The sequence below is a fragment of the Gorilla gorilla genome, chromosome 16, assembly GCF_029281585.2.
Source record: "Gorilla gorilla gorilla isolate KB3781 chromosome 16, NHGRI_mGorGor1-v2.1_pri, whole genome shotgun sequence".
Classification (NCBI taxonomy): domain Eukaryota; kingdom Metazoa; phylum Chordata; class Mammalia; order Primates; family Hominidae; genus Gorilla; species Gorilla gorilla.
In genome coordinates this window covers 44,583,150-44,605,229 of record NC_073240.2, presented here as the reverse complement: position 1 = coordinate 44,605,229, position 22,080 = coordinate 44,583,150, and the positions used below count along the sequence as shown (strand labels likewise).

General features: G+C 49.2%; 2 protein-coding genes across 6 annotated transcripts; one reads left to right on the top strand and one right to left on the bottom strand.

Annotated features, from left to right (window-relative positions):
• Nucleotides 1-389: 389 nt before the first annotated feature.
• Nucleotides 390-17,413, bottom strand: SERF2 (small EDRK-rich factor 2). 4 transcript variants are annotated; one of them, XM_055363582.2, is made up of 5 exons: nucleotides 16,995-17,413; nucleotides 8,972-9,095; nucleotides 2,056-2,463; nucleotides 1,353-1,461; nucleotides 390-726 (listed from the first exon to the last, which is right to left on the bottom strand). In XM_055363582.2, the coding sequence occupies exons 3-5, from the start codon at nucleotides 2,060-2,062 to the stop codon at nucleotides 663-665; spliced, it is 180 nt and encodes a 59-aa protein (XP_055219557.1). In that variant the 5' UTR covers nucleotides 2,063-2,463; nucleotides 8,972-9,095; nucleotides 16,995-17,413; the 3' UTR covers nucleotides 390-662. The 4 variants fall into 4 exon arrangements, with proteins under 4 accessions (XP_055219557.1, XP_018866025.1, XP_063555042.1 ...); XM_019010480.4 differs by lacking the exons at nucleotides 8,972-9,095; nucleotides 16,995-17,413 and adding an exon at nucleotides 3,078-3,180 and having other exon boundaries at nucleotides 390-749; XM_063698972.1 differs by lacking the exons at nucleotides 8,972-9,095; nucleotides 16,995-17,413 and having other exon boundaries at nucleotides 390-749; nucleotides 2,056-2,464.
• An 88-nt stretch (nucleotides 17,414-17,501) lies between these two features.
• ELL3 (elongation factor for RNA polymerase II 3) lies at nucleotides 17,502-21,873 on the top strand. 2 transcript variants are annotated; one of them, XM_019010470.4, is made up of 11 exons: nucleotides 17,502-17,728; nucleotides 17,954-17,989; nucleotides 18,347-18,459; nucleotides 18,575-18,776; nucleotides 18,888-18,973; nucleotides 19,117-19,192; nucleotides 19,736-19,913; nucleotides 19,991-20,033; nucleotides 20,156-20,327; nucleotides 21,146-21,190; nucleotides 21,271-21,873. In XM_019010470.4, the coding sequence occupies exons 1-11, from the start codon at nucleotides 17,597-17,599 to the stop codon at nucleotides 21,376-21,378; spliced, it is 1,191 nt and encodes a 396-aa protein (XP_018866015.1). In that variant the 5' UTR covers nucleotides 17,502-17,596; the 3' UTR covers nucleotides 21,379-21,873. The 2 variants fall into 2 exon arrangements, with proteins under 2 accessions (XP_018866015.1, XP_004056134.1); XM_004056086.5 differs by having other exon boundaries at nucleotides 17,504-17,728; nucleotides 21,268-21,873.
• The last annotated feature ends 207 nt before the right edge of the window (nucleotides 21,874-22,080 follow it).

Genomic DNA, 22,080 nt, shown 5'->3' with positions numbered 1-22,080 from the left:
CTGACCACGGGAAGTCGGTGAGCAGCAGGATTTTTTGGCCAACTTTCAAGCAGACGAACAAACTGAGGAAGAATGAGGAAAAGAGGCATAAACACAGATCTTGCAGCATTCACTCTTAGGCCAACTCCATCCTAGAGATGGTGTTCAAGGGTGGGGAACAAAAATCACAGAAAAGAAGTCTCTATGGTTCTTAGAGGATTCCTCTACCGCATATCCGGAGTACTTGTTTGGTTGTCATTGTATAATAAAGGCTTCTTCTGTGATGTTTCACTTATTAAGTCTACATATCCACAATCTGAATCTAAAGAGTTCTCCCTTTTTTGGTGGGAAAGGGCAGTCATTCCTCCAACCCCATCCCCCCAAGTCCCCAGTCAAACCAGGCGCTCAAGGAATTACAAAGCTACTTTTAATACTTTGGGGTGAGCCCCACAGGAATAAAAAACACTGGGAAGGGGTAACCCCCTCACCCCCGGGAGTGGCCCAGGGGGAGAGAGGCTACCTGAGGGGAAGGAAGCACAAAAGGGACCCGCTGCAGACTCAGGGCAAAGGGAATGCCATCGGTGTTGGGACCTGTGAGCACTACAGGAGGAAACGCGAGCGTGGTGGGACTGGCTCCAGGCACACAGGCGAAGGGCAAGAGGGTTGGACACGAAGCCACAAAGCTACTTGGGTTCCTCCTTCTTCTCGTTTGCCTTTTTCTGCTTCTGCTGCATGATCTCCGAGTCCCTGGGGGTAGAGATGATGGGGCACTGGGAGGTACCAGAGGGCAAAAAGGACAAGATGCAGGGGGATGAAGGGCACAAAGGATAAGATGGAAGTGGATGGGACTAAGTTCAGCGTTTGGCTGCTGTACCCCCACCCTAGGAGAACAAGAGGAAGAGAGCTGAGGCTCAAAAGGCGACCAGTCTCCATCTGGCTGTTGCCCAAGGGGTCAGAAGTCTGGTGACACAGGCCCAAGGCTCTCTATTCTGTATTGAGTACCACACCCAGCAACACCAGTGAGGAGGTTGGGAGAAGGGAGGAGAACCGAACAGCAAGGAGGGCCAAAAGTACTGGGCTGCCGTAACCACAACTGTATTTGAAATGTGAAGCTCCCTGCCCTTGCCCTTAAGGTCAGACCCAGGGACGCTCAGAAATCAGACTGAGAGCAGGCGCCCGCCCCCGTCCTTTCCTGTAAGGCTGTGAGCTAACAATTTGGAGGGTGGGGAGGAAATAAAACCCTAGAGGAAGCAATGCACTCTGCTCCTCACGACTAGTCCACATTCAAGCCCTGAGGTAGCTCTCTTTCCTGCTATAACCCTTGGTCTAACCCAGGTCTCCACCGTCCCTTTCCCTCCCCTCCCTGGGGCTACCTCTGCTTGCGGGCGGCAGCAGAAAGCCCGTCATCTCGGCGCTTTCCCTTAACCGAGTCGCTCTGCTTTTTCATATTCTTCTGGCGGGCGAGCTCACGCTGGTTACCGCCTAAGGAAAGAAAATTAAAGGTGAGACGCGGGGGCCGCTCTGCCCACACACCGGCGACCCTTCTACCCCAGCGCGGCCAGCAGCAGGATCCAACACCACTTCAATCTCCGGGCCCCGACAACGGCCCACATCGAGGCCCAGGCTGCTTGGGGTAGGGGGGAGTGGCGAATCTGCCACGGGCCAGGTCAAAATACGGACTGGAGAAGAGAGGTCCCAAGGGGCCAGCTGGAGGCGTGTTTTGGGGCGGTGTGGGGCCCAAACAGCTGGCGAGGTGTGTGTGGACGGTTTGGGTCTCCGTGGGGGATGGGCTGGCTTGTGGAGTAGGGGGCTCTGGGCCTATCACAGGGGCGCTGGCCTTCTCCTCACACCGCGGAAGATCCGGGAGGGCCTATGCCTAACCCGGGAGGGTGGTTCCGTGAAGTAGCCGTGGGCAAAGGGCTCGATTTCCGGGCACCGAGTGTGAGGGTGGCTACAGAGCGCGCCCAGAGAAACGCCTCGCTAGGGAAGCTACGGAAGGTCAAAGCCGGCGCCTCGCCGGTGGTGTTCAGGGTGAACGGAAAGAAAAGGGCTAGGAGAAGGGGGCTCGGTGCTCACGGGTCATGGCGACGGCAGCGACTCCAACCTGCCTCCGTTACGTCCCCTCGTTCTGTCGGACGTTGCAGGTCCCGCCCCTTCTCGCAACGTAGCGCAGTCGTTCCTTTCCTCCCCGCCCCTTCGCGCCCGGGAGCCGGCTCCCATTGGACAAGAAAAAGCACGTGGATCCACGGGTCGTGCTTGAGCCGGGGTGGGTAAGTGGCGGAGGGTCGCAGGCGGAGCGCTCAGCGTGGGGCGGGGCTTCCCGAGTGAGTCGTAGGGACGGGCCTGGAGAAACTAGGCCGGGTCACGTGGGCAGGGTGGGGGTGGAGGGGTGCGGCTGGCGATGTGGCGCTCCCGCGGGTTCGAGCACGTGACCGTGCAGAGTGACCTCATGCGGGGACAGTTTGGGGTACTGACAAAGTCGCCCTGAAAGAACGCCCGGAGACAGAGGGCGGGGTTTCAGCCAGTTCTGTGTTACGAGTACTCTACGACTAAACTTGTTCTTACTTAGGACCACCTCTCAGCCACTTATTTGGACACGAGTTGTTCACAGCTCGCTTAAAATCAAGTACAAACACAACTTCAGAAACCCGCTTCTACTCCCATTGTCCGCTTCCGCGCCCCTTCACTGTAGAAAATCGCAGCAACATCTGGTATTTCCTAAAACTCTACCCTGTTCGTTTTCCCCCAGAAACTTTAAATGTGAAGATGGAGCTTGGAAGTATTGGAGGACTCCAAAAGTCACAGACTATGGAGTTGGATCAGTGGCTGAGATTAGATAATGCACATATTCGCTTTTCCCCTCTGGAGCTTTCCTCACTGTACCATCACCACCAGCCACCCGGTTTTGTATTAAGACCCTGGAGGGCCGGGCGTGGTGGCTCACTCCTGTAATCCCAGCACTTTGGGAGGCCGAGGCGGGCACATCAGGAGGTCAGGAGTTCGAGACCAGCAGCCTGACCAACAATGGTGAAACCCCGTTTCTACTAAAAATACAAAAAATTAGCCGGGCGTGGTGGCGCGCCTGTAATTCCAGCTACCTGGGAGGCTGAGGCAGGAGAATCGCTTGAACCCGGGAGGCGGAGGTTGCAGTGAGCCGAGATCGCGCCATTGCACTCCAGCCCAGGCGACAGTGCGAGATCCCGTCTAAAAATAAAGAGTTAATAAGAATTAGCTGGGCGTGGTGGCGGGCGCCTGTAGTCCCAGCTACTCAGGAGGCTGAGGCAGGAGAATGTCGTGAACCCGGGAGATGGAGCTTGCAGTGAGCCGAGATCGCACCACTGCACTCTAGCCTGGGCGACAGAGCGAGACTGCGTCTCAAAAAACAAAGAGTTAATAAGAAAGGCTGGGCAAGGTGGCTCACTCCTGTAATCCCAGCACTTTGGGAGGCAGAGGCGGGTGGATCACGAGGTCAGGACATCGAGACCATCCTGGCTAACACGGTAAAACCCCGTCTCTACTAAAAATACAAAAAAAAAAAAAAAAAAAATAGCTGGGTGTGGTGGCGGGCGCCTGTAGTCCCAGCTACTTGAGAGGCTGAGGCCGGAGAACCGTGTGAACCCAGGAGCAGGAGCTTGCAGTGAGCCGAGATCACGCCACTGCACTCCAGCCTGGGCGACAGAGCCAGACTCCATCTCAAAATAAATAAATAAAGAGTTAATAAGAGACACCCAAGCTGGAGTGCAATGGCGTGATATCGGCTCACTGCAACCTCTGCTTCCTGTGTTCAAGCTATTCTCCCACCTCAGCCTCCCGAGTAGCTGCGATTACAGGCACCCGCCATCATGCCCCCATCATGCCCGGCTAATTTTTGTATTTTTGTTTTTCTGGAGATGGGGTTCCATCATGTTGGCTAGGCTGGTCTGGAACTCCTGACCTCAGGTGATCCGCCCGCCTTGGCCCCCCAAAGTGCAAGGATTACAGGTGTGAGCCACGGTGCACAGCCAGCATTGGGTATATCTTGATGAGCAGAGCATATTCCTATAATCATGAAAGATACAAAGAGAAAAAAGCTCTCTCACACTTTCTCTCTCCCTCTCCCTGTCTGCCTCTCTCTCTCTAATATCCATATATGTATTTATATGTCTGTCTATATATACGAATTTTTGGGTTTTTTTGAGACAGTCTGACTCTGTTACCCAGGCTGGAGGCTGGAGTGGCATGCTCTCGGCTCACTGCAACCTCCACCGTCTTGGATTCAAGCGATTCTCCTTTCTCAGCCTCCCGAGTAGCTGGGATTACAGGCACCCGCCACCACGCCCGGATAATTTTTTTTTTTTTTTTTTTTTTGAGATGGAGTCTTGCTCTGTCGCCCAGTTTGGAGTACAGTGGTGCGATTTCGGCTCACTGCAACCTCCACCTCCCAGGTTCAAGCAATTCTCCTGCCTCAGCTTCCCGAGTAGCTGGGCCTACAGGTGCGTGCCACCACGCTCGGCTAATTTTTGTATTTTTTAGTAGAGACGGGCTTTAACCATGTTGGTCAGGCTGGTCTCAAACTCCTGACCTCAGGTGATCCACCTGCCTCGGCCTCCCACAGTGCTGGGATAACAGGTGCAAGCCACTGTGCCCGGACTGTATATTTTTTTTAGTAGAGACGGGCTTTAACCGTGTTTGCCAGGCTGGTCTTGAACTCCTGACCTCAAGTGATCCACCCACCCCAGCCTCCCAAAGTACTGGGATTACAGGCTTGAACCACCACGCCCAGCCTATATATGAAAACTGATTATGATAATAGCTTTAAAGGAAAATAACAGATTCCACGCAAGGATGATATTCAAAATGTTTCGCAGTGCACACAGCTTAAGCACTGACCCATAAAAACAGATGTCAGTGTAATTTGAATGAAGACTCTGTGAACAATTCCACCTGGTATGAAGTAACTAAATAGTACTGCTGGTGCTATGAAGGGAGTACACCTGTGGACTCTGTAGACTTTAATTTTGATTAGGGAGGTGAAGTAAGTGATATTTGAGCTAAAGCAAAAAGATGAGAAATTAGCCAAGCCCAGGAGGGAAGGGCAGGGAGAACATTTCAGGAGGGAACAGCACGTGTGAAGGCCCTAAGGCCCTCCTCCCTCAGGTCATCCCATCAAGAGCCACAGGATTATTGTGTAGGTAAAGGGCAAGTCACTAATGCCTAATGAGCAGGGTGGTGTGAAACTAGGTCAGATAGGGAGGTAGGGTTGTGACAAGATCCAAGTTACTACTGCTAATATAACTACTAGCTAACATCAGGTGGGTTTTTATTTGGTACATTTAGTGTACTTTTCTTTTGTTTTTTTTTTTTTTAGATGGAGTCTCACTCTGTCGCCCAGGCTGGAGTGCAGTGGCGCCATCTCGGCTCACTGCAAGCTCCGCCTCCCGGGTTCACGCCATCCTCCTGCCTCAGCCTCCCAAGTAGCTGGGACTACAGGCGCCCGCCACCACGCCCGGCTAATTTTTTGTGTTTTTGGTAGAGACGGGGTTTCACCGTGTTAGCCAGGATGGTCTCGATCTCCTGACTTCGTGATCCGCCCACCTCAGCCTCCCAAAGTGCTGGGATTACAGGCGTGAGACACCGTGCCCGGCCCTAGTGTACTTTTCTTATTTGAGCCTTACGATGACCTTTGGAGGTGTCATTATCCCCCTCCTACTGATTTAGAAACCTCGGCCCTGGCAGGTTAAATAACTTTCTCAACGAAACTGAGATAATAAGGGGTGGAGCTGAGAGTCTAACCCAGCCTGTGCTCTTCATTAACAGAGTGTAAGTTTTGAAAAGATCACTTTACCAGTAGAGAATGGATTACAGCAGATGAATAGAAATGAGACCAGTCAGGAGACTATCACAGGCAACAGGCTCTAGGTCTCAGTTTAAATGTTACCTCATGGAGGGTGCAGTGAGCTATGATCACGCCACTGCACTCCAGCCTGGGTGACAGAATGAGACCCTGTCTCAAAAAACAAACAAATAAATAAATATTACCTCAGAAGTGGTTCTCTACAAGCAAGGCACTGAAAAGCTGGTTGAAGGCTGGGCGCAGTGGCTCATGCCTGTAATCCCAACACTTTGCGAGGCCGAGGCGGGCCGATCACGAGGTCAGGAGATCAAGACCATCCTGGATAACACAGTGAAACCCTGTCTCCAGGTTGGGCATGGTGGCTCATGCCTGTAATCTGAGCACTTTGGGAAGCCGACGGGGAGGATCCCTTGAGGCCAGGAGTCTGAGACAAGCTTAGGCAATATAGTGAGACCCTGTCTCTACAAAAAATTTAAAAATTAGGCTGAACGTGGTGGCTCATGCCTGTAATCCCAGCAGTTTGGTAGGCCTAGGCAGGCAGATCACTTGAGGTCAGGAGTTCAAGACCAGTCTGGCCAACATGGTGAAAACCCATCTCTACTAAAAATACAAAAATTAGCCAGGCATGGTGCACATACCTGTAATCCCAGCTACTCGAGAGGCTGAGGCTAGAGAATTGCTTGCACCTGGGAGGAGGAGGTTGCAGTGAGCCATAATTGCACCACTGCACTCCAGCCTGGGTGATAGAGTGAGATACCATCTCAAAAAAAAAAAAAAAAAAAAAAAAAAAAAAAAAAAAAAACTAAAAATCTAGCCAGGTGTGGTGCTGTGTGCCTATAGTCCCAGCTACTCGAAGGTGTGAGGTGGGAGGACGGCTTGAGCTCAGGAGGTTGACACTGCAGTGAGCTGTAATCATGCCACAGCACTCCAGCCTGGGCAACAGAGCAAGACCCTGTCTAAAAAAAAAAAAAATTCTGGCTGGGCAAGGTGGCTCACGTCTATAATCCCAGCATTTTGGGAGGCTGAGGTGGGCAGACCACCTGAGGTCAGGGGTTCAAGACCAGCCTGACCAACATGGTAAAACCCCCGTCTCTACTAAAAATACAAAATTAGCCTGGCATGGTGGCGCATGCCCGTAATCCCAGATACTCGGGAGTCTGAGGCAGGAGAATCACTTGAACCCGGGAGGCAGAGGTTGTGGTGAGCGGAAATCGCACCATTGCATTCCAGCCTGGGCAGCAAGAGTGAAACTCTGTCTCAAAAAAAAAAAAAAAAAAAAATTATTCCCCTCCAGCCTATACTCCAAGAATGGTACTGAATGGCTAAGTCAATCAAAGTAAACTAATCCCTTTTAATATTGATTGGTTTAAGAACCCAGGCCTGGCCGGGCGTGGTGGCTCACGCCTGTAATCCCAGCACTTTGGGAGGCCGAGGCGGGCTGATCATGAGGTCAGGAGATCAAGACCATCCTGGCTAACACGGTGAAACCCTGTCTCTACTAAAAAATACAAAAAATTAGCCAGGCGTGGTTGCGGGCGCCTGTAGTCCCAGCTACCTGGGAGGCTGAGGCAGGAGAATGGCGTGAACCCAGGAGGCGGAGGTTGCAGTAAGCCGAGTGGAGCGCCACTGCACTCCAGCCTGGGCCACAGAGCAGACTCCGTCTCAAAAAAAAAAACAAAGAACCCAGGCCTAAGCAGATTATTTTGTGGTATTCACCTGGTAACAGTTATTGGTTCAGGAGTGAGCATGTGGCCTAAATTAGCCTGATCAGACCAAAGAGAAGGACTTTTTTTCCATTGCTAGGGTGGTGACAATGCTGTTTCCCATTGACATGAATGAGGAAACACATAGCCCATACTGCTCCTGGCAGCTCTAGTCTATCACCTAGAAGAGAGCCAGCCTTAGGTTGAAGCAAATGAGTAGCAGAAAGAATCTTGGTACTTGGTCATGCTGTTGGACCACTGGATACCTCAACTGTAACATTTGTTCTACATTGAGTTTCCTGGTGTGGGAACTACCATATTGTTTTTTTGGTTTAAGCTACCTTGAGTCAGATTTCTGTTACTTCAGCCAAATACTTTTAATCAAACACAGACAAGAGAAACAGCATATACCAAGGCCCTGAGAGGGGGATAAGCAGCTTGGATAATTAGATGAACTTAGGCCTTACATAATGAAATGGTCCAGTCAGATTATCTGAAAGTGTAGGCAGCTCTTCCCATGCGTACCAAACGTCAACCAGCTTTTTTTTTTTTTTTTTTTTTTTTGAGACAGAGTCTTGCTCTGTGGTCCAGGCTGGAGTGCAGTGGCATAATCTCGGCTCACTGCAAGCTCCGCATCCTGGGCTCATACCATTCTCCTGCCTCAGCCTCCTGAGTAGCTGGGACTACAGGCACCCACCACCACGCCTGGCTAATTTTTTGTATTTTTAGTAGAGACAGGGTTTCACCGTGTTAGTCAGGATGGTCTCGACCTCCTGACCTCATGATCCGCCTGCCTCAGCCTCCCGAAGTGCTGGGATTACAGGCGTGAGCCATTGTGTCTGGCCTTCAACCAGCTTTTTAGTGCCTTGCTTGTAGAGATGAATATAGAGCCAAAGATCACCAAGCATTGGAGAAAACAGTCCTAACATAAAAATAGACCCCAAAAAAACACAAGCAGAAAATTCAGTCTCATGGCTGGGCATGGTGGCTCATGCCTATAATCCCAGCACTTTGGGAGGCCGAGACGGGCAGATCACTTGAGGTCAGGAGTACAAGACCAGCCTGGCCAACATGGTAAAACCCAGTCCCTACTAAAAATACAAAAATTAGTGGGGCGTGGTGGCATGCACCTGTAATTCCAGCTACTTGGGAGGCTGAGGCACAAGAATTGCTTGAACCCAGGAGGCGGAGGTTGCAATGAGCTGAGATCATGCCACTGAACTCTAGCCTGGGTGACAGAGCAAGTATCTGTCTCAAAAAAAAAAAAAAAAGAAAAGAAAGAAAAAGAAAATTCAGTCCCAGAGGATACAGAAACAATTCAGTTGCAAGACCACAAGAAAATCGGAGACACAGGACTATAAATAGTATTCTTTGAGAGAGAGGGTATTGAACAACAAACAATAGGGAGTTTATAAAAACAGATATTCAAAAAACAGCCAGGAGTGGTGGTACGCACCTGTAGTCCTAGCTACTCAGGAGGCTGAGATGGGAGGATTGCTTGAACCCAGGAATTCAAAGTTGCAGTGAGTCGTGATCTCGCCACCATACTCCAGCATGGGTAACAGAGCAAGACTATGTCTCTAAAAAAAAGGAAAAAATAAAAGAAAGAAAGAAACATTCAGGCGGGGCGCGGTGGATCACGCCTGTAATCCCAGGACTTTGGGAGGCTGAGGCGGGTGGATCATTTGAGGCCAGGAGTTGGTGACCCGCCTGGCCAACATGGTGAAACCTCATCTCTACTAAAAATACAAAAATTAGCCGGGTGTGGTGGTGGGCGCCTGTAATCCCAACTACTTGGGAGGCTGAAGCAGGAGAATAGCTTGAACCTAGGAGATGGAGGTTTCAGTGAGCTGAGATTGCTCCACTGCACTCCAGCCTGGGCAGCAGAGTGAGACTCTGTCTAAAAAAAAAAAAAAAAAAAGTAATAAATAAATAAATAAGGGCAGAGCACGGTGGCTCACGCCTGTAATCCCAGCACTTTGGGAGGCTGATGTGAGCGGATCACCTGAGGTCATGGGTTCAAGACCTGCCTGGCCAACATGGCAAAACCTTGTCTCTACTAAAAATACAAAAATTAGCCAAGCGTGATGGTGTGCGCCTATAGTCCCAGCTACTTGGGAGGCTGAGGTGGGAGAATCACTTGAACCCGGTAGGTGAAGGTTGCAGTGAGCCAAGATCGCGTCATTACACTCCAACTTGGGCGACAGAGTGAGACACCCTCTCAAAAAAATTAATTAGGGCTGGGCGCGGTGGCTCACACCTGTAATCCCAGCACTTTGGGAGGCTGAGGCAGGCGGATCACGAGGTCAGGAGATCAAGACTATGGTGAAACCCTGTCTCTACTAAAAATACAAAAAATTAGCTGGGCGCAGTGGCGGGCGCCTGTAGTCCCAGCTACTCGGGAGGCTGAGGCAGGAGAATGGGGTGAATCTGGGAGGCGGAGCTTGCAGTGAGCCGAGATCGCGCCACTGCACTCCAGCCTGGGTGACAGAGTGAGACACCGTCTCAAAACAAACAAACAAACGAATTAATTAATTAAAATAAATAAATAAAACAAAAATAGAGGGAGGTCACCGAGTGCCCAACCCAAGAAATGAGAAAAGCTCTACATCACCACACATCAGAGTGTCAGAATTAAAAAGATCCTAATGGCTTCTGAGATAAAAAATAGTTCATGTACAAAGGATGAAGAATCAGAATGGCTACAGACTTGTCAGCAGCAACACTGGAAACGAGAAGACAATGGGGCAATGTTATCAAATACCTGGAGAGAATAGGCTGGACTCAGTTGTTTATGCCTGAAATCCTAACACTTTGAGAGGCCAAGTCAAGAGAATCGCTTGAGACCAAGACTTTGAGACCAGCTTGGGCAACATAGGGAGACCCATCTCTACAAAACTTTTAAAAATTAGCCACATGTGGCCAGGTGCGGTGGCTCACACCTGCAATCCCAGCACTTTGGAAGGCCAAGGTGGGCAGATCACAAGGTCAGGAGTTTGAGACCAGTCTGGCCAACATGATGAAACCTCGTCTCTACTAAAAATACAAAACAAAACAAAAAAAATAGCTGGGCATGGTGGCACGCGCTTGTAGTCCCAGCTACTCCAGAAGGCTGAGACAGGAGAATCACGTGAACCCAGGAGGTGGAGGTTTCAGTGAGCCAAGATCACGTCACCACACTCCAGCCTGGACGACAGAGGAAGATTCCATTTCAAAAAAAAAAAAAAAAAATTAGCCAGATGTGGTGGTGTGTGCCTGTAGTCCCAGCTACTTGGGAGGCTGAGGTGGGAGGATTGCTTGAGCCAAGGAGGTTGAGGCTGCAGTGAGCTATGATTGTGTCACTGCACTCCAGCCTGGGCAACAGGGCAAAATTCTGTCTCTTAAAAAAAATTATGAAGCCAGGCATGGTGGCTCATGCCTGTAATCCCAGCACTTTGGGAGGCCGAGGCCAGTGGATCACTTGAGGCCAAGAGTTCGAGACCAGCCTGGCCAACATAATGAAGCCCTGTCTGTACTAAAAGAATATACAAAAATTAGCCAGGCGTGGTGGCACATGCCTGTAGTCCCAGCTACTCAAGAGGCTGAGGCACAAGAATTGCTTGAACCCAGAAGACAGAGGTTGCAGTGAGCCGAGATCATGCCACTGCACTCCAGCCTGGGCAACAGAGTGAGACTGTCTCAAAAAAAAAGTTGGCCGGGCGTGGTGGCTCACGCCTGTAATCCCAGCACTTTGGGATGCCAAGGTGGGCAGATCATGAAGTCAGGAGATTGAGACCATCCTGACCAATGTGGTGAAACCCTGTCTCTACTAAAAATATAAAAATTGGCTGAGTGTGCTGGCATGTGCCTGTAATCCCAGCTACTCGGGAGGCTGAGGCAGGAGAGTGGCTTGAACCCGGGAGGCGGAGATTGCAGTGAGCTGAAATTGTGCCACTGCACTACAGCCTGGTGACAGAGTTACACTATGTCTCAAAAAAACAAAAAAACAAAACAAAACAAAAGCCAGGTGTGGTGGTGCGTGCCTGTAATCCCAGCTACTCAGGAGGCTGAGGCACGATAATTGCTTGAACCCAGGAGGCAGAGGTTGCAGTGAACCGAGATCATGCCACTGCACTCCAGCCTGGTGACAGAGCGAAGACTCCATCTCAAAAAAAAGAAAAAAAAGTTATGAGAATAAAATAAAGGTATGCAAAGTCTCAAAGGATTTGTCCAAAAGCTTCCTGAAAAGAATGCATGGTGGATAAATCCTTTGAGGCTTTGCACCAAAATGAGGGAGTAAGCCAAGAAAAAAGTTACAGGATCCAGGAAAAAGTGTATCTGATACAGGAGGTAAGTGAAGGAAATCCTCCAGCTGAGATTGAAGGGAGATCCCAGGATAATAGCTTTGCAGCTGACCTAGAGAACAATCATTTCAGATTGGAGCAGGAGTATGGAGGGCTCTGGAGCCATATATCTAAGAAAAAATGGAAACTGATAAAATTGATAAATTATCTGATTGTATTTGGTTATACTAAGAGGAGAGTTATACTCCTAGAAGAGGGTATGATAATGAATTGGTAATAAGTACATAGGTAACTAAGCAAACAAAAAAATGCATAATTATTAATTGGTGTAGAGGAACATACAAGAAGGAAAATGTGAACATAATATGGTAAGTGTCACAGCTTGCAAATAACATTTACATACTCCTAATAATAGAAACATTCAATATTGATATAACAAAAATAACATTACTACATTAGGAGGATGGAGAGAGAAAGTACATGCATATTTTGGGGACAGATGAGAGTTAAATCCTCATTTTAAAAATAGAAGTAGGGTCGGGCGTGGTGGCTCACGCTTGTAATCCTAGCACTATGGGAGGCCGAGGCGGGCAGATCACCTGAGGTCAGGAGTTCAAGACCAGCCTGGACAACATGGTGAAACCCCGTCTCTACTAAAAATACAAAAATTAGCGGGGCACAGTGGCGTGTGCCTGTAATCCCAGGTACTCGGGAGGCTGAGACACCAGAATCGCTTGAACCAGGAGGCAGAGGTTGCAGTGAGCTGAGATTGCACCACTGCAGTCCAGCCTGGGTGACAAAGCAAACTGTGTCTCAAAAAAAAAAAAAAGAAGAAGAAGTAGGACCAGGTGCGGTGGCTCACACCTGTAATCCCAGCACTTGGAGAAGCCGAGGCAGGTGGATCACTTGAGTCCAGGAGTTCGAGACCAGCCTGGGCAACATGGTGAAACCCCATCTCTATTGAAAATACAAAAATCAGCCAGGCATGCTGGCATGCCTGTAGTCCCAGGAGGCTGAGTCAGGAGAATCGCTTGAACCCAGTAGGCAGAGGTTTCAGTGAGCCGGGATTGTACCACTGCACTCCAGCTTGGGTAACATAGTGAGACCTTGTCTCAAAAAAAAAAAAAGGAAAAATGCAGACATAAACAGTAAGTTTTTCTTTTGTTGTTTTGTTGTTGTTGTTGTTGTTGTTTTTTGAGACAGACCTTGCTCTATCTCAGCTCACTGAAACCTCTGCCTCCTGGGTTGAAGTGATTCTCCTGTCTCCTCCTCCCGAGTAGCTGGGACTAAAATTAGTCACCGCTCCCAGCTAATTTTTGTGTTTTTAGTAGACATGGGATTTCACTACGCTGGCCAGGCTGGTCTCAAACTCCTGACCTCAAATGATCCACCTGCCTCGGCCTCCCAAAGTGCTGGGATCACAGGCGTGAGCCACCGTGGCTGGCCAACAACTCAGAAGCTTTTCAATTGAGTGCTGTTCTGAATAGTGTGATAAAATCTTTTGTCCTCCCTCTCCATCCCACCCAGGATGGCAATCCTTCCTTCGTCCAGTGTATCCACACTGTAGGCAACACCCACCCACTAATCACTTAATAGCCATCTCAGTTATCAGAGCGTATCACAGTGTTTATATGCAAGCAACCCTTATTTTACTTAATAATGAGCCCAAAATGCAAGAGTAGTGTTGCTGCCAATTCGGCTTTGCCAAAGAGAAGCCATCAAGTGCTTCCTTTAAGTGAAAAGGTAGAAGTTCTCAATAAGGAAAAAAAAATCTTATGCTGAGTTAGCTAAGATTTAAGGTAAGAACAAATCTCCCCTATTCGTGAAATTGTGAAAAAAAGAGAGAAAAACTCATGCCAGTTTTGCTGTTGCACCTCAAACTGCAAAAGTTATGGCCACAGTGCATCATTAAGTGCTTAATTAAGACAGAAAAGGCATTACATTTGTGAACAGAAACATGTTCTGATTGTCATTATTCGGGTTCAGTATTATCTGCAGTTTCAGGCATCCACTGAGGGCCTTGGAACTTCCCTGAAGATAAGGGTAGACTACTGTATGAGGTATCTACAGTAGTCAAATTCACAGAAACAGAAGGCAGAAGGGTGGTTGTTGCTAGGGGCTGGGAGGAAGGGGAAATGGGGAATTGTTAAATGGATATAGAGTTTCAGTTTTCCAAGATAAAGAGCTTTGGAGATTGGCTGCAAGGCGATAGGAATGTACTTAACACTACTGAACCATACACTTAAAAACAGTTAAGATCGCAGGGCGCTGTGGCTCACGCCTGTAATCCCAGCACTTTGGGAGGCCGAGGTGGGCGGATCACGAGGTCAGGAGATCGAGACCATCCTGGCTAACATGGCAAAACCCCGTCTCTACTAAAAAAAATACAAAAAATTAGCCGGGCGTGGTGGCGGGCGCCTGTAGTCTCAGCTACTCGGGAGGCTGAGGCAGGAGAATGGCGTGAACCTGGGAGGCAGAGCTTGCAGTGAGCCGAGATCGCACCATTGCACTCCAGCCTGGTTGAGAAGAGCCAAACTCTGGCCTCCAAAAAAAGAAAATAAACATTTTTTAAATTTGCAAAAAACACATGGGTTCATAAAGAAAAACAATTATATTCACATATAATTATCAAAATATTAAAATGTTTATGATGTAACTGATTTTTATCAATGTATTAAAGATCTAACAGTAAGTCTAATATCAATTATAATTACAAAGTGTGCTGAATGCAAACAATATTTAGATGTATCTTCAACACTTGTAATGTAAAATGAAAATATCTGTTATTTCTATTAATAAGAACATTGCAGTTACTGCCAGTACCAGTGATTTGTTGCCTACATTCATAATTAAAGGAGATGCTAAATTTCTGTTAAAAGTTAGTGAAAATACAGATGTAATTTTGGCTGAGCATGGAGACTCATGCCTGTAAATCTCAGCACTTTGGGAGGCTGAGGTGGGAGGATCACTTGAGGCCAGGAGTTTGAGACCAGCCTGGGCAACATGGCAAGATCCTGTCTCTACAAAAAATTTAAAAAATTGCTAGGTATGGTGGCACGCTCCTGTAGTTACAGCTATGAAGGAGGCTGAGGTGGGTGGACTGCTTGACCCCAGGAGTTCGAGGATGCAGTGAACTATGATTGTGCCACTGCACTCCAGCCTGGGCAACTGAGGGACACCTGCCTCAAAAATAAATAAATAAATAAATATGTAATTTTTTTTCCCTTCCAAGTTCACAGATTCCCTGAATTGTATGATCTGTAGGCCCAGGTTTAGAATCTCTGCTTCTCTAAGCCTCAGATTTATCATCAGTCCTTAGCGTTTGACACATTCCTAACTTATTCACTCCCTCACACTTACAGGCAACTGTTTCACACTATTTTCACACCTCAACCCCAATCACTCCTCCCTCATCCTCTCTCTCAGTTGCTTCCTACTTCACTGAGAAAAATGGAAGCAATCAGAAAAAAATTTTCAGACTCCCACCACATCTACCTAACCTCTACACTTACACCCACCTTCTCTGCCTGTGGCCTGTTACCATAAACGAACTGCCCACACTCCTACCTTTAGGCTTTAGCCAATCCTGAATAGATCTCATGACCTCAAACCTATTCAAGGGCACTACTGCAGTAAATCTCCTACACCATCAAAATTTTGGAGATGTTCTAAAAATTATTTCCGTCAACATGGAACATCTATTTCTCCCATCTTAAAACTTTTTCTTGATCCTATTTCCTCCACCATGACTCCTATTTCTCTGTCCCTGTATTGAGCAAAACTCAGGTTTCTTTTTGAGATGGAGTCTCACTCCAGCCTAAGCTGGAGTGGAGTGGCATGATCTCAGCTCACTGCAACATTCACCTCTGGGGCTCAAGCGATTCTCCTGCCTCAGCCTCCCAAGTAGCTGGGACTACAGGTGTGCGCCACCACACCCGGTTAATTTTTTTGTAGTTTTAGTAGAGACAGGGTTTCACCATGTTGCCCTGGGTGGTCTCGAACTCCTGAGCTCAGGTAATCCACCTGCCTCGGCCTCCCAAAGTGCTGGGATTACAGGCATGAGCCACCGCACCCAGGCTCTTTTTTTTTTTTTTTTTTTTTTTTGAGATGGAATCTGCCAGGGCGCCTGGCCTTTTTTTTTTTTTCTTTTTTTGAGACAGGGTCTCTCTCTGTTGCTCAGGCTGAAGTGCAGTGGCGAAAACATGGCTCACTGCAACCTGATTCATGGATTCAAGCGATCCTCCTGCTTCAGCCTCCTGAGTAGCTGGGACTACAGGCATGCACCGCCATGCCCAGCTAAGAGACCAGCTTTATCCATTACCACAACTGTTTATCAGATTAGGATATTGCCGCAGAGAAACAGAAATAGCACAGATTTTAAAGATCAACTTTATTGAAGTATAATTTACATACAAATTTTATGTGTATTAGCCGAGCGCGGTGGCTCATCCCTGTAATCCCAGCACTTTGGGAGGCCGAGGCGGGTGGATCACGAGGTCAGGAGATCAAAACCATCCTGGCTAACACGGTGAAACCCCATCTCTACTAAAAATACAAAACATTAGCCAGGCGTGGTGGTGGGTGCCCGTAGTCCCAGCTACTCGGGAGGCTGAGACAGGAGAATGGCGTGAACCCAGGAGGCGGAGCTTGCAGTGAGCCGAGATCGTGCCACTGCACTCCAGCCTGGGCGACAGAGCAAGACTTCGTCTCAAAAAAAAAAAAAAAAAAAAAAAAAAGTGTATTTTTTTAATGAGTTTTGACAAATGTATAGGTAAATATATTTGTAGTAGAGGACATTAAGGTTCCCGGGGATTGTGCAGGTCCAGGGATTTAACAGAGGGATCCTGTTTAGGAAACAGGACAACATCAGGGCTCTTGGGAAACATAATCAAACAGGAACAAGTGGAGACACCAAGGGCTGGCCAGAGGTTGGTGCTGGGGTCTCAGTGCACCAGGATCTGGCCCTCTGGAATGCCTGTCGACTTCATGGCAGCTCCTGGCCCTCCTCAGGGAGCGGTCTCACCACTCTGACGCGTGTTTAGGCCACGAGGTGAGACCTAGGACTGGATTCTGGCTCTCTGCCCTGCAACTTTCCTGCCACTACCCGCGCCCGTATCCCTGCCCACCAACTGGGGGCGCTCCAGTCGGTGACAGCCAACTTTCACTGCTGCCGCCACAACCGCAGGGCCCAATTACCTCTCTGTTAGAAATCGGTTTCAGAGCGGTGGAACCGCGGGCGGGAAAAAGCCCAGGCGCTGTCTCGGGTGTCCCTTCGTGTCAGCCATCCTCTGGTCTCTCGGGTCTCCGAAGCTCGGGGCTAACTGGGCGCGAACCGCTGAGCCCGCCTACCAACCAAGCCCTTTCTCCCGCCCCTCTGCGGCTGAAACCCTCAAGGGGTTGCAGGTTCAGCTTTCACTTAGAGACAGCAACTCCAAATTCAGGGTCGCTGGGGAAACTAAGGCAGGACTGGGGACTCTTGAGTGAGAGGTCAGACGCTGGTCGCGGACTCTTTCTCCCGAGAACTGGGGATAGCTCTTCCGATAGCCCAAAGCGATTCATGCGGATCCTAGAAGAAAGCGCCGAGGTCCGGGCGGTTGGCCGGGGAGAGCGAAGCACCGCCCACGCGGCTGGGAAAGCTTGGGGTGGCGCTGGCGGGAGGTGGGGCCGGGGGCGGGTTCCTGGCGGAGGGTGGGGCAGACGTGGGTTACCGGGTGTGCCAACCAAACCCTGAACAGAGGAGGTGGCGGTGGTGGCCCTCGCCTGTGGCCCCCGTGCTGCTTGCACTCGAACTCGTCGCCATGGAGGAGCTCCAGGAGCCTCTGAGAGGACAGCTCCGGCTCTGCTTCACGCAAGGGGCCCGGACTAGCCTCTTACTGCTCAGGCTCAACGACGCTGCCCTGCGGGCGCTGCAAGAGTGTCAGCGGCAACAGGTACGGCCGGCCCCCTTCTTCTCTAATCCCTGCCCCTAGGGACCTTGGGCCTCAGCCGGCGACCCTGGAGAAGGTGCAGGGGAGAGGGAGCGGCTTCCGCAAGCTCTGGCCTCCCCACCTCTCCAAGTGAAGCCCGCTAGGCAGGTAATCCCGGGCTCCGGACGCCGGATCCTGGGGACACCGCTTCACCTGCGCTCAACGGTCACATCTTCGCTCTCCCCGCAGGTACGGCCGGTGATTGCTTTCCAAGGCCACCGAGGGGTAAGTGCGAGCTCAGGGTGTGTGAGCGAGGTGAGGGCGAGGGAGCATAAACGTGGGCTGGAGGTGGAAGGTGCGGTCGGGGCCGGAGGCTGCGAGTGGTCACGGTCTGAGGTAGTTCCGAGAACTGAACTCCAAGTGGGGCGAGGAGGCTGCTGGGGTTGTCCCAGGGGGCTGTGGTTTGAGGGGACTGTGCTGTTTCGGCCTCCTGGGGAACTCAGGCCCAGCTGCACCTGGTGTGCTAACAAGCCCTGTGGGACCCGTCTAAGTCTTACTTACGGACTGGCTCCCGGACGAGTGGCGGCGGCAGGAGGGGGAGGGGCTGACTTCATGGGGCTTACCGTCTCCTTCCACCCCCAGTATCTGAGACTCCCAGGCCCTGGTTGGTCCTGCCTCTTCTCCTTCATAGTGTCCCAGTGTTGCCAGGAGGGCGCTGGTGGTAGCTTGGACCTTGTGTGCCAACGCTTCCTCAGGTAAGGGGGAACAGGTAGCCGGCAAGAAAGGGTTTGTGGAAAGTGGGGGAGGGAAATGTGGAGAGGTGCTTAAGAGCTCTCCACCCTCTTATTTTTTTCCACCATCCCTTTCCAGGTCTGGGCCTAACAGCCTCCACTGCCTGGGCTCACTCAGGGAGCGCCTCATTATTTGGGCAGCCATGGATTCTATCCCAGCCCCATCATCAGTTCAGGGACACAACCTGACTGAAGATGCCAGACATCCTGAGAGTTGGCAGAACACAGGAGGCTATTCTGAAGGAGATGCAGTATCACAGCCACAGATGGCACTAGAGGAGGTGGGTGAGGCCAGAAACTGCAGGGAGTTGTGATAAGGTGGGGCAAAGCCTGAAGTCCAAGGTATCCCAGTACTCCAGGGAACCAAGTGCTCCTGCCACTTTCCCCACCAGGTGTCAGTGTCAGATCCACTGGCAAGCAACCAAGGACAGTCACTCCCAGGATCCTCAAGGGAGCACATGGCACAGTGGGAAGTGAGGTACTTTGGATGGGGTGGGACTAACATGGGAAGCTTTGGCATTGTCTTCCTTTCTAATCTCCACTCTTAAATGTTGTAATAAAAGATCCAGTTCCACCTCCTACCCTCGTCTTCATCTGTCCCATTCCCTTAAAATATCCTAGAAACCAGACCCATGTTCCAAACAGAGAACCTGTTCAGGCACTGCCTTCCTATGCCAGCCGGAAACGTCTGGACAAGGTAAGTTAGAATGGCAAGGGCTTTTTTTTTGTAACATTAATATAATTAAACAGTGGCAAAGACTATTTTGAAAAGCACTTTTAGTCAAGCTAAAATTTAGAAATTGGAAGCTCGTTATATGGGAGGAATTTTTTGAGACAAGGTCTCTCTATTCCCCAGGCTGGAGACTCCTGGGCTCAGGCCATCCTTTTTTTTTTTTTTTTTTTTTTTTTTCTTATTCTCACTCAGTCACCTCAGGCTGGAGTGTTGTGGTATGATCACAGCTCACCACAGCCTTGAACTCCTGGGCTCGATTCTCCCTCCTCAGCTGGTGTGTGCCACTACACCAGGCTCATTTTTTAAATTTTTTTGTAGAGATAGGGTCTCACTATGTTACCCAGACTAGTCTTGAAATCTTGGGCTCAAGCGATCCCCCCACCTGAGCCTCTGAAACGGTCAGGATTACAGGTATGAGCCACTGTGCCCAGCCTAGGAGGAATTCTTGAGAGAACATATTTAGGAAGCTCTTGGCTGTTTATGTCACACAGATATTTTCCTCAACAGAAACGTTCAGTGCCTGTAGCCACTGTAGAACTAGAAGAAAAGAGGTTCAGAACTCTGCCTTTAGCGTCAAGCCCCCTACAAGGCCTGACCAATCAGGATTTACAAAAGGGAGAAGATTGGGAGCAACAAGATGAGGACATGGACCCCAGATTAGAACACAGTTCCTCAGTTCAAGAAGGTGAGTTAATGAGAGGAGGGTAAAAATGCTGGTGGAAAAGACTTATAATCACTTGTGTTTTCTTGCTTCCTTCCTAGATTCTGAATCACCAAGTCCTGAAGATATACCAGACTACCTCCTGTGAGTTCCTTGCTTTTTCCAATTTCATCAAGACTTGTTCATATATTAAGATACACTTCCTGGAAGCTGGGGGCTTTTCAGGGGCAATGAATTTGAAGGTGACAACTCTCTGCTCCTGGCAGGCAATACAGGGCCATCCACAGTGCAGAACAGCAACATGCCTATGAGCAGGACTTTGAAACAGATTATGCTGAATACCGCATCCTGCATGCCCGTGTTGGGACTGCAAGCCAAAGGTTCATAGAGCTGGGAGCAGAGATTAAAAGAGTTCAGCGAGGAACTCCGGAATACAAGGTAAGGACAGGACCCAGCCTGGCTTTCCAGCTCTACTGGCCATTAACCCCTTGCTAACCATCCATACGCCTGTGTTTATAAAGTGACTAAGCAAAGCGACAAGGAAACCTGTTTGAAGGGAAAAATTAGTCTGTATCATTTGGTAGAATGAGAAGGGAAGTTACTTCCCTTTTTTTTTTGGGGGGGACAGTCTAGCTCTGTCTCTCAAGCTGGAGTGCAGTGGCGCAATCTTGGCTCACTGCAACCTCCACCTCTTAGGCTAAAGCGATTCTCATGCCTCAGCTTTCCAAATAGCTGGGATTATAGGTATGTGCCACCATGCCCAGCTAATTTTTGTATTTTTAGTAGAGACAGGGTTTTACCATGTTGGCCAGGCTGGTCTTGAACTCCTGACTTCAAGTGATCCACCCACCTCAGTCTCCCAAAGTGCTGGGATTACAGGTGTGAGCCACTGTGCCTGGCCTCTCTCTCTTTTTTTTTTTTTTTTTCTTTTTGAGACAGTCTCACTCAGTTGCCCAGGCTGGAGTGCAGTAGCGTGATCTTGGCTCACTGCAAGCTCCGCCTCCCGGGTTCACGCCATTCTCCTGCCGCAGCCTCCCGAGCAGCTGAGACTACAAGCGCCTGCCACCACGCCCAGCTATTTTTTTTAGTAGAGACGGGTTTCACTGTGTTAGCCAGGATGGTCAAGATCTCCTGACCTCATTATCTGCCTGCCTCAGCCGCCCAAAGTGCTGGGATTACAGGCGTGAGCCACCGTGCCTGGCCGCCCCTCTCTCATTTCTTAATGTTGAACTCAGTGCTAGTATTTTCTGTTTCAGGTCCTGGAAGACAAGATAATCCAGGAATATAAAAAGTTCAGGAAGGTAAGACAAGGTCTGGGAACGGAAGCAAGGTAGAATGAGAATTTTTACTTTTTGACATGGATGCTTTTTCTCTGCAGCAGTACCCAAGTTACAGAGAAGAAAAGCGTCGCTGTGAGTACCTTCACCAGAAATTGTCCCACATTAAAGGTCTCATCCTGGCGTTTGAGGAAAAGAACAGGGGCAGCTGAAGTTATCAAGGGAATTTTTGAGCCTCTGCTTAGTGAAACACAAAGGAACAAAGCAGCTATAAACTAAATAGAATGCAACTATCTGCTTTTCTTATGCTGACCACTGGAGTCCATGGTGGCAAGTAGAGAGCTGCTCTAGGTTCTTAAGGTTTGGTTTTCATTATTAATTTTTAGGGTATGGGCACTGTGCAAAGACTCCATAGCTGTGCCTAGGAGTCTAGGAAAAGTGACAGAGGCTTGGCTTTTTTACCTTTAGTTCAGCCAAGTCATTTTCAAGTCCTGAGAAATGACATCATCTTCAGGATAAAATAATGAGGACATCAGACAAACCAAACTAAGTGAATTTTAGCCTGGTAGCCTCCCTAAGGAAACAGTAATAATAACTTCTGATAAGAGTTAAAAGAACTTGTAGCATACCTGGATATAATGGGAAAGGGCCTGGGTGTTACCTATGTACTGAAAATGAACTTTACCAACATGGCTAAAAAATTAAAACTGAGTGCTTCTGTGTCCTTTGTACAAGTTTATATGTTTTCCTTAAATCTTCCAAGGCAGATGGTTCTTAACCCTGGCTTTACATCTGAGCCACTTTTGGGGCTCTCTAAACAATTAGATCCCTGGGCCCCAGCCCAGATGTTATGAGTTAGAATCTCCAAGATTATGGTTTAGACATCTTTTACTTTTTCCAAGCTTTGTGTGTGA

What these genes read in the sequence shown, in the direction of transcription:
- SERF2 (XM_019010480.4), bottom strand. An exon ending in GCTGCCGCCCGCAAGCAGAG is followed by an intron (nt 750 to 1,352) that starts GTAGCCCCAGGG and finishes GGTACCTCCCAG; the next exon opens with TGCCCCATCATCTCTACCCC.
- ELL3 (XM_004056086.5), top strand. Translation starts at nt 17,597, where the DNA reads ATGGAGGAGCTCCAGGAGCCTCTGAGAGGACAGCTCCGGCTCTGCTTC. An exon ending in ATGGCACAGTGGGAAGTGAG is followed by an intron (nt 18,974 to 19,116) that starts GTACTTTGGATG and finishes AAAATATCCTAG; the next exon opens with AAACCAGACCCATGTTCCAA. An exon ending in GATATACCAGACTACCTCCT is followed by an intron (nt 20,034 to 20,155) that starts GTGAGTTCCTTG and finishes TGCTCCTGGCAG; the next exon opens with GCAATACAGGGCCATCCACA.